Below are 11,565 nucleotides of genomic sequence, written 5' to 3' on the forward strand. Positions count from 1 at the left end.
GAATGAAGCCACCTTATAACTGAAGTGTTTCTGCCATCTAGTGTTGACAGTGCCAGATGTCTCTGCAAAAAAACTTGTCATTCGTCCCCAATGAAGGAGTCTGTTATGAAAGGAAAGGCTCTGAATCTACACTGTTCAGAGGAAAGAAAAATCAGGAATATAGCTTGAGTGTAGGATTATTCTTTCTTCAACCATTCAGGGAGTACAACATATCATTTAAGGGACTTTATATGAAAATTAAGCTTATCACCATTGACATTTACTTATGAGAAAACAGAGACTGTCATAATATGGGAAATCCATTCTTCTCTGCTAATTCTATTTGCCTGGACAGTTGCTATTATTTTTACAGATTATATAAAAGTTCCTAACTACATTAGTATGATACCTCAATTTTCTTTCTTCATTCAGCCTACCTAGTCTCCGCCCAATGTTGGATGTTAATTATCTGCCTCTAACAGATATGAGGATAGCACGGACATTTTGTTTTACCAATGAAGGCCAAGCACTATATCTCGTCTCTCCCACTGAAATACAGCGGTTGACTTACAGTCAAGAAATGTGCGACAATCTACAGGTAGGGCACGTGAATTTTTAAACATACATCTGATACCTTTTCAAATCATTTTAGTAGTAAGAAGATAAACTAGCTCTCCATCTTAAAGGGGCACTGGTTTTCTCATTATATTTGAAAGAGCCCTTTCCTCCTCCCAATCCTTAAATCTTGAAAGAGTTTGATCATGGCAGATAAATAATCTTTCTTTTGAACACTAGAAATTGCAGCCAAAGGACGTTGCAAACATTCCAGGACAGATATCAGATGCAATGAAAACTTCTGAATAAGTTATGCAATTCAAAGCAAAACATAGTTAGATGAAATTTATAAGTATGACAATATATAACATGCCAGATTTAATTTGATTTGCATAATTATCAGACCACATTAAATTGATTATTTAGTTACATTTAATATTTTTGAAACCATGAAGCAACAGTATAAAATGGGAGAAGCCAAAAGTTATTACTCCATCTAGATCAGACAGTGGCTTATCTTGCTTGGAACTGTTTTTTTAATAAATGCTTAGCAGAATTACTTTGAATACTTCTGACATGGTTTTAGAAATAGTGAAATAAATGACAGTATAGAAGACCTTCTACTTCAAAAATATGTATTAATTGAGTTAGAAGAATCCAGCAGTATTTATTTCAGCCATGGCAATGGATGTGCTCTGCCAATGGGGAGCCAGGAAGGCATATTTATTTACCTAAGCTTAGGCACAGTTCCTAGCATATAGTAGGTGCTTAATAAGTGTTTATGGATTTGTTGATTAGAAAAAAGGTAAAGCTGACCAGGTCAAAATGATCTGATACTATTGCTTTGGTAATCCCTTGTGATATAGAAAATTATGGAATTTCATAGAATTATAAGCAGACTAGAGTTCACATCCCAAAAGCATTTAGCAGAATTTCAAAGCAAGTCCTGGAACCAGGATTCTGCACACCTGGCACTAAAAATTTGTAGACTTCTCATGTGATATTGAAAAGTCTTTAGCAATGTAAGAGTATTGCTCCTATGACACCATAAGGTAGGCATTGTCCCATGCAGGTGGATGTTCTTGCAGACAGTGCTTGGCTGGGCTTTCTGCACAGACATGGGGACTCCATGCTCTTTGGAGGTCAGTCTGCTTTGAAGGCCAGGCCTGCACAAAGGAACAACCCCAACGGGGCAGTTTCCTGTAAAGCTAAGTTCTGACAGGGTTCCCACAGGCCTTGGCGTCACACAGGCCATCTGAGAATCTCAGAACCTGAAAGGGATTTCAAATCCAACTAATCCAACCAAAACCTAAACCCAGGAGTGATCATAGCTTGAAGACCTTCAGTGAGAGGGGGTCACTCTTCAGCTCCCTTTTAGCACTTATTGTCCCATTGCCTTTCATGATTATACACATTCTTTTGATTATATCCCTTCAACCATTTTTTAGCCAAAGAACATCATGCTTCAGCTTATTTGCCTCCATTACAAACCTCTCCACTCCCCATTACATCATCCCTACCTTTGTGACTTTGAAAACTGCCCTGTTCCAAATTTCACAGCCACAAAGCACTGCAGAGTGATTCTGTATTCATAAGTTTTGTTTTTCCTGGAGAACAGTATATTGGAGAACAGAAGTGTAGACTGTAGTTTGATGTTTGTTGAATTTATGCAGTTATTAGGACAGGAGAGAGGGGGACATAATACGATTAATAGAGAAAGAGCGTATGAGCAGGCTGAAAGGGGATGTGGCAGGGAAGACTGCATTAATGAGAGAAAAAATGGAAGAGAAGTGGCAGCAAAGGATGGTAGGGAAAGAACAGTTCTGGGATGGGGAATGGAGAAGCATTTCTGATGGAGATTTCATGCTTCCTTGTACTTTGAAGTAAGGATGCGAGTATTTGGGATCAATGTTTTAGCTTCATAAATACTGTATGTAGAATTTTAGCCCAAGAAAAAGACATTTTCTTCATATGTAAGTGTCTATCATAGGTGGTGTTGGCTCCACAAAGGAGCCCGTCACATATTCATATTGTTCCCAGTGGCCAAGGATATTGATTGCTGTTTCATTTGCTTCCCTCTGAAGGTGCAAGAAATTAAGATGATTACCCAGCAGATGTTGCTAGTTCAAACCCATGGGCTATAAGGACAAGTCAAATAAAAAAAGGAATTAACACCTACTATGTACCAGGCTCTGTGTTAAATGCTAGAGATATTAAGAAAGGCGAGGAGCTCCCCCAATGGGCCATGGGGTATACCATGTAGAAGACTATATAGGAGAAATTGAGGTAATTAATAGAGAAAAGGCACTAGACTTAAGTATGATCAAGAAAGATGGTTTTAGAAGGAAGAAGTGGAATTAAGCCTCAAATTAGGTCAGGAAGGAAAGGTGAAGAAAGAGAGAGAGTTCCAGGCATGGGGACAGATAGCCAGAAAAAATTCTGACAGTTGGCAGATGTATATCTTACACTGGGAACAAGGAGGCAAATATCACAAAATCAATCAAGTATGAATGTTGCTTATGGGCAGAAGATGGGAAGACTAAGGTAAAGGACTGGGAAGCAAGATGATTTTATATTTTATAGGCAAGTTATAGTAAGCTGGAGTTGATATGGGAGGATTAATTTGACTGGTCAGTGGAGGAATGGGACTGGAATGGGAGAAGGGGGTGAGAGGACTAGCCTGTAAGGTAGTTAGGGGCAATAGGAGGGTGATGACAGTGTGAGAAGAAGGAAGAAGGGCATGTTCTTAGAACCAGACATGTTCCTAAGGCAGAATGGATAAGGTCTTGACAACTGATTAGACAAGGGAAGGATAAAGAAGGTGTGGAGAGTGGGTCAAGAATGGCACCTGAATTTTGATCCTGGTGATGGAAAGGATGTTAGTATTCTTAATAATAATAGGTAAGTTCAAAAGAGGAAAAGATTTGAGAGAGAAAAATATTCATTTTTGGACATACTGAGTTTAAAATGTTCACAGGCTATCCAGTTCATATCCAATAAATAAAAAATGTGAGACTGGAGAACAAAAGAGAATTTAGGGCTGGACAAATAGATCTGAGAATTATCTGAATAAAGATAATCGAATTCAATCCATGGGAGCAGAGGTCACTAAATGAGATAAAAAGGGGGGAACAGGGCCCAAGACAGAACCTTGGAAGACACCTTTGATTAGTAAGTAGAAAGAAGGTAGAAGGTGAAGCAGGAGACAGCTGTGCAGTGAAAACCTAGAGAAGAGAAAATCCAGAAGAGGGACCAATGACAGTGGTCCTCAAACTTTTGTTCTCAATATCTTTATCCTATTAAAAATGATTGAGGATCTGTCCAAAGAATTTTTGTTTATGTGGGTTATAGTTATAGATATTGATCACATTAAAAATAAAAACCAATTATGAATTTGTAGATTCTCTGAAAGGATTTCAGAGATTCCGAGGATGCTCTGGACCAGACTTTGAGAACCACTGGCGTAAAGTATGGAGACAAGAAAGCCATCAGATTGGGCAATTGAGGGATCACTGATAACTTATGAGAGAACACTTTCAGTGCAATGATCATGTCTGAAGCCAGATTGTAGAGAACTAAGAAGAAAGAATGAGAGACAGAGAGGGGCCGATTAGTGTAAAGGAAAGATCACTGGATTTAAAGGCCAATGACCCAGTTCTAGGCTCTTCTTTTACTAGCTGAAAGTTTGGGGCAGTAGCTTTAGAAACAGAGTTTTGTTGTTTAGTTGTCTCAAGTCACATATGACTCTTCACGATCCCATTTGGGGTTTTCTTGGCAAAGATACTAGAGTGGTTTGCCATTTCCTTCTCTAGCTCATTTTACAGATGAGGAAACTGAGGCAAACAAGTGATTTGCCCATGGTCACACAACTTGGAAGTGTCCGAGGTTAGATTTGAACTCAGGAAAATGAGCCTTCCTGACTTCCGACCCAGTACTTTGTCCACCAAGGTTTAAATTCACTGATGAGCTCCAGAACCCCTTATACAAGGTATTTAACTTTTCTGTACTTCAATTTCCTCTTTGAGGAAGAGGTTAGGAATAACACATCTCTAAGGTCTCTGGTCCAGTTTTGAATATCTCTACCTAGCCTGGACTTTAATATGTCTATTCACTAGATCACAAGTTCATGTCATGACCTATTGCTTTGTTAGAGTTTGCGTATCAGATTAAGTACTTTGTTCAAAGAGACATTCATGAAGGTTATCATTAGTATTATGCTTATTATTAATATCTAGCAATTATATGGCATAAAGTTAATACCTTTCATTTTATCTACAATAGCGAAGTCAAATTGAAGCAGTTGATTCCATGAAGTTGGGTATGGGTGGGATGAAGGATTGAATGGATCTGTGAATGCACTGGCAAAGGAAAGTCACAAAAGAGAAGCTTCCTTTGCCACTGCAGATGAGCACTTGGTCTGAAAGTTGTGGCTTTAGAAAGTTTCCAGGGAAGCCCTAAGAGCTTGAAGGACTTGCCCCCTGGGTCCCAGAAACCTAAGACTCCCTGATTTTAAAGCCAACTCTTTACCTACTACTAAGTCAGACTTTGACTCCCTATCATAAATATGTGACTAGGAATAAAGTCTAGATCTGTGGTTTCTTTTGTATAGAGAATTCCTCTTAAGGAAACTGCAGATTCTCTGCAATTTAATCTTAGAGAATTACCTAGAGCCCTGAAAAAAAATGACTTGCTCAGTCACTCATTCAGCATATGTCAGAGATGGGACTAAAACCTATTTCTTTCTGGCTTTACCATAGCTCTCTGTCCACTACTCCACATAGCAGCTCAAAGACACCCCCAGGCAACCATTCTATTCTTTTCAAACCTGGTTTTATATACCACAGTCCCACACTCAGATCTTCCCACTCAAAGGGTCACTTGTGGTATTATGGAAAGGCTGTATTCTTGACAACTCAAACTAGGATTTCCAACTCCACAAGGACCATAGTGAGTCAGTATAAATGCCCTTTTCCCACAGTGCCCTCGTCCAAATCAGCATTTTCCCACTCCATCCAGTGATTCAGAGGAGAAATCACCATCTTCTGTTTCTCAGTCTCTAAGAAGGAAAGGAAGGAGCAGGATCAGTTACTCCCCAAGTTGCATACTAAATGGGAGAAGAGGGATATTTGTTAACTTTACTACCCCAGTTTGTTTCATCTGTTCTGCTTTGTGGGAAGCCTGTGAATTTTAATTTGTTGATTTTAAGTGGTGTTTGAATTAAGATTATTCTAGCACCTGTTTATGGAATATATTGGAGTGAAAAAACTAAAGAATTTAAAAAGTAAAGGACTACTTGGGACTACCTGACAGAGAAAAGATTAATGCTTTAGGGAATGTATCAAGTTGAAATGGAAATAGAAATAAAAAAGAAAATCTAGTTTCCTTTTTTCATGAGCAAGAATCGCAAGAGCTGTTGATAATTGGACCTAAGGAATGCAGAAAAGTGAAAAGCTGAAAATAACGACAAGGTTCTAAGGCAGGGGTCCTCAAACTTTTTAAATAGGCGGCCAGTGCACTGTCCCTCAGACTATTGGAGGGCCGGACTATAGTAAAAACAAAGCCTTTGTTTTGTGGGCCTTTAAATAAAGAAACTTCATAGCCTTGGGTGAGGGGGATAAAATTCCTCAACTGCTGCATCTGGTCCGTGGGCCATAGTTTGAGGACTGTAATCTAAGACCTAGGAACTGAGAGCTTAGTAGTGCCCATCACAGCAAGGAGGAAGCTGCTAGAGCAGTAATGGGAGTGATGGGGCGGGGGAAGGGTGGCAGAAGAAACAACAAGCTTGTTTTCAAACATGTTTCGTTTCAGGAATTGAAAAGATAATTTAACTGAAGATATGATCATGAAAATATGGTAAGAGATTAGGATTAGACATGCAGATTTAGGAATCATCCACTCATCAGTAAAAATAAGATGAATAGATTTGCTCTTCAAATAAGAGATCCTAAAAGGAAACGAACAGAAGCCCTAGCACTAGGTTTTGTGGGACATTAGTGATTAACAGGAAGAAGGGAGGAGAATCAACAGAGAGATGGTTAACAGAAGGAAAATACAAGTGAAGGGCTTGTGAGGCCTTGGAGGAAACATAGAAGTTTGCCTGGCTGTGCAGTATGGGCCAGGGAGAGCGAACACTCATCCAATACATTAGTGATTTTAGGGGAGCAATACTTTTGCAACAGTAACCTCTCACATGTTGTTTTTTTTCTTTGAATGTGGTATATAGGACATGCTAGGAGAATTATTTACTCCAGTAGAAACACCTGAAGCTCAGAACAGAGGCTTCCTCAAGGGACTGTTTGGTGGAAGTGGACAAACATTTGACAGAGAAGAGTTATGTAAGTAAATTCTTCCTGCATACAACTTGAAACATAATGGAGCTTTTTTAGTGAAAGTTTATTTTTTTAAATCCAAAGTTTTTGCAGAATAGTTTTTTGACTTCTCATCTAAATCTTAGTCGCTTCTCTACATATCCACTAATACAAATACCTTTTGAATCTTGAACAAATGAACTCTCTTCTGAAAATTTAAATGTGAAATAGACAGACAGAATTATAATCAATTCCTATAATTCACACAAATAATAAGCAAATGTGAAATTATGTAATAGCTAATAATAATAACAACATTTATATAGAGTTTATTCTGTGCCAGGCACTATGTTAAGCAGTTTACAATTTTCATTTCATTTGATCCCCACGATTCCCTGATAAATGCTCTTATCCCTATTTTATAGATGAGGAACCCAAGGCCCGGAATCACATAGCAGTAAGTGTCTAGGACCAGGTTTGAACTCAGATCTTACTAGTGCCAGGCCTTGCACCCTATCCAGTGACTTCTAAACTGAATAGAGCATTTTATAATGAAATACTTTTAATGTCTGGAAATGAGGTATCGGATTTATGTAGTATTGATCACTACTGCTTTGCCCAGAATTCTCAGTGCCAAAATAACACAGAATAGCCATTTATTGATGAATCCTACTTTTTTCTTTTATTTATCTATTTCAAACTAAAATATAAAACAGGAAAAGAAAAAAACATTGCCATGTACACAGCAGAAAAAATAAAACGATACATTTCCATAAACTTCAAAAAAGGCTATATAATACTACACATTGTATTTCAGAGCAGTTCCTCCTTGCAGGTTTTCTTTTGTTCTCTGTTGTACGCTTTTTATTTTATTCATTTTTTTCTCTTTTCTTCTCCTTCCTCCCCCAGGAAGGCTCTAATTAAGGGTGGAGATATACCATACACACACACACACACACACATACACATATATAGCTCGATATTTGTATTCATATACATATATATATACATGCATGCATATGCACCTATGTAAGACATTCTTGTTTGTCCTTTCTCTGAAGGTGGATAAGAGTTTCCTTCATAAGCTCATCTTTCCATATTTTTCTAAATCCATAACCAATTTAAAAAATCTGTCGCTGAAACAGCACTAGAAAGAGAACAAGGAGAACTGAAATTTCAAAGAGATGGGGACATTATTCAGAATCCCCCAAATGGAGGACTCTCTAGTTCCACAGAAACTACTACACGAGTCAATACCATGTGGCTCTAGTTAGAAAAAAAAAAAAAAATCAGTAACAAGTCCACTGTAAGCCTCAGTCTCCTCATCTGTAAAATGGGGATAAAGCTACCTGAGGATCACATGAGAGAACATCAGGTGCTTTTCAAACCTTAAGCATAAATGCCAGCTGTGATACTAACACTGATGGTGTGTTTTTCTCCCCTCAATTCCTCAAGTTCTAAAAGGACAGAATTGCCCCCCCCCCCCCGAGTTTGCCGGGGGCCGGTTATTTAAAGCACCGGCGGCGGAGTCTAAACACTTGTGGTTTTAATCCCTAGTTGGGGAGGCTTCGGCTGGAAAAGCGTCCAAGAGCCTCGCCCAGCACATTCCCGGGCCCGGCGGGATCGAAGGAGTCAAAGGGGCCGCCGGAGGGGTGATGGGCGAGCTGACGCGCGCGCGGATCGCGCTGGACGAGCGGGGCCAGCGGCTGGGCGAGCTCGAGGAGAAGACGGCCGGCATGATGACCAGCGCGGAGGCCTTCTCCAAACACGCGCACGAGGTAGGGCCCGGGGGCGGGCGGCGGCCCCGGGGGAACGGCCGCCCCCGCCTTTGGCTTCGCGGCCTCCCGACGGGACCCCCGGGGTCGGGGCAGCCTCCATCCGCGCGGGCTTGCGGGAATCGTGTGTATGAGCGGCTGGGAGCAGAAAACGGTCCTCGGGGGGAGGGTCCGTCCTCAGGGCCCCGCGCTCCGCCGCCTCCCGATCCTCCATCCCGAGGGGCGCGGGCGGCCCCGGCCCTCCGGCACCGAGCGAGGCGCGCGAGAGGGGAGGGGGACGGAGGCAGCCACAGAAAGATGGAGTCATCCCGCGTTCAGTGTCCTCCTCAGCAAAGGGAGAACACGTTCCCCCCTACCTCGGGGGAAAGCTACCTAAATAATACAATCGACCAGTTATTTGGGGAACAAGCCTTTTTAAAATACTAAAATTGTCCAAGTTTCCTTTTTAAAAAAAACTTTGAATGTGATTATTGAAATGTCCTGAAATGAGAGACCATTAAGGTTCAATAACATGTCTGAAAAACGGACCAGCCGTTGTAAAGGCCCACTGAACGCATGTTGTGTATAGGTAACTGGGCTGGGCATGGAGCGTTCTCTCCTTCATGTTTTTATGGCTCCTTTGTGATTTCTTGAAAAACAACTTCATAAAAAAGAACCAAAAAACCTAACACTAATTAAACTTTGCATTGGATCTGTCAGAGAGGGGTTCATATTCCTACAGGAAAGGAAGGAAAGGATTTCTCCTGTGGAGTATAGAGAATAATCCAACTCCCCTCCCCCCACCCCATCTCAGTGGGCAGTGGGATGAAATTGGAATCAAGATAGGAGACAGTCTTCAATTTCCTATGTATGCATATGAGGCAATTACTTTCCAACTTTAAACCAGAGATTAACATTTTTTTATATTGTAGGTCCCTTTAGCAATCTAGTAAAGCCTATGAACCTCTTTTCAAAATAATTGTTTTTTTTTTCCTTAATGTTAAATTTTACTTAGAAGTTAGTGAAAATAAAGATGTTAATTTTTCCAGTCCACAATCATGGATCTCCTGGAATTTATCCATTTTTGAGGGTCCATGGACCTCTGGTGAAGAATCTCTCCTTTAAACAATGAACTCTGTGGCAAAATCCCCCTCTTTGATGTAGGAAAAGTAATTGTAAATCATGGCCCAATGTGGCAAAGATGCAATTGGAAGGACTAGTCAGGTCTCTCAACTCCAAGGGTCAGGAGCTTGAAGGAATGAGGCATAGACTAAAGGTAAGCGAACATCTCAAAAACACAAAAAATCTTGCCGGAGTGAGCAAGACAAGATAGTACATATAAAACATCTCAGCTGGCACGTGGTCTTGGTTCTTTTCCCCCTCCATTAGCGGGATGCTCAGAATTTCCATTACCATATCTGTTACTTGGTTACTCACAAAACAGAAATGCCTGCCTTTATTCCATGGAGATGGCCATTCTCTGTGATTAAAAATCATTTTATAAAAAAATTTAAAGTGAATCTTATTACATAATTAGCTCTTACCTCCTATGCCTACACTTAATCTTTTCTGTGCTTCATATCCTGAAATTCCCTCACTTGAGCTAAGCACTCTTAGCAAATCCTGGATCTTGACACAGAAGGTGAGAGAAATACCAGCTGGAGGAAAGAGCAGGAACGGGGAAAGGACAGAAAGGGGAGTGGGGCAGGAAAAAGGGACAGGAAGGAAAGAGGAAATCATCTTAACAGAGGAAACCAGCTCCTTTTTCATTCTTGAATGTAACAGCGAATTTTGAAAGCAATCTCATTGAAGGCTGCAGGTGGTGGTGGAAAGGGAAAAAACCTTGTCCCCAAATCCTACTGTTTAGATTTAGTCTTCATAAGCTAAGCTGGATAATTTCTAAATTTCTCTTCTTAGCATCAGTTATTTCCCAAAATAAAATCAGCTGTAATGTTTTGATTGATTGTGATTCATCTCTTAGTAAAATATATGCAAATTCTGAAGGGCCCTTTTAAAGATTCTTTTTTGGATCCCAGATGCCCCTATGAGTTTTAAAATTCTTTGACTTGTTGACATTTTGTTTCTTTTGTAGTTGATGCTGAAATATAAGGATAAGAAATGGTACCAGTTTTAAGGCTGCTACAGAGACTGCAACAGCACTAAGAAATCATCCTTCAGGGAAACAATTTATTCCCAGCATCACCATTCAACTGCTAGAAGCCACAGTTTCTTCTGTGAAATGTTTCACAGTGATTCATCTGAGGTTACCACAAGGGAGATTTAAACAGGGGAGGTTGTCAACCCAAAGACTGGACCCCCGACTTAGATTGGTCTTCTAATGTCCATTCCAAGATTCTGTTGTAAACTTGCCTTCTCCCAAGTGGAATGGAGCTGTCATCTCGGCATGTAGTTTTTCTGAGGCATTCTGTGTAAGAACCACGGGGAGTCTTTCTGGCTAAAAATATCCTGTACAAACTAAAACATTAATGCACTTAATAAAAAAAACAAAAACCTTTGCATGATAAATTAACATCTTATGAGGAAAAGAAAAAAAGCATGTTGTGACAGAAGAAAAAAAAAAGATTCATGGTAAGCAAAGCAAACTATTAAAGATCAGCCCAATTCTACAATTTAAAAAAAAAAAAAATCTGCATTAGAAGATGCCCATGCATTTCAAGTCTATTTGCTATAGGGGGTAACTAAGGGGGAAAAAACCACCAGACTTCCTTTCTCATCTGTAACTTATATTTTTCATGGAACTTATGACATTATTGACGTTTTATGGGCAAGAGTCTGGTTAACATTCTATTCTCCCCATAAAGCCTTTGCATTATTCAGAGTTCTTGAGTTGTAGCATCCAGCCATTGTCCAGTGCAGGAAATAATCCCCTACTAAAACTCATTTGTTTTCTCAGGATGAGCAGTGAGTTTTCAGTAGGAAATTAATAACGGGAGCTGTATTGTTTTAAA

General features: G+C 40.0%; 1 protein-coding gene across 9 annotated transcripts in view; it reads left to right on the forward strand.

Annotated features, from left to right (window-relative positions):
• STXBP5L (syntaxin binding protein 5 like) overlaps nucleotides 1–11,122 on the forward strand; it is a 397,145-nt gene extending 386,023 nt beyond the window's left edge. For all 9 annotated transcript variants that reach the window (XM_031959714.1, XM_031959715.1, XM_031959719.1 and 6 more), the window contains 4 exons: nucleotides 412–577; nucleotides 6,758–6,869; nucleotides 8,400–8,620; nucleotides 10,689–11,122. In XM_031959714.1, coding sequence (XP_031815574.1) covers nucleotides 412–577; nucleotides 6,758–6,869; nucleotides 8,400–8,620; nucleotides 10,689–10,730 — 541 coding nt within the window. In that variant the 3' untranslated portion in view covers nucleotides 10,731–11,122. The remainder of the gene's footprint in view (nucleotides 1–411; nucleotides 578–6,757; nucleotides 6,870–8,399; nucleotides 8,621–10,688) is intronic.
• The last annotated feature ends 443 nt before the right edge of the window (nucleotides 11,123–11,565 follow it).

The sequence above is a fragment of the Sarcophilus harrisii genome, chromosome 3, assembly GCF_902635505.1.
Source record: "Sarcophilus harrisii chromosome 3, mSarHar1.11, whole genome shotgun sequence".
In the NCBI taxonomy this organism is placed as follows: Eukaryota; Metazoa; Chordata; class Mammalia; order Dasyuromorphia; family Dasyuridae; genus Sarcophilus; species Sarcophilus harrisii.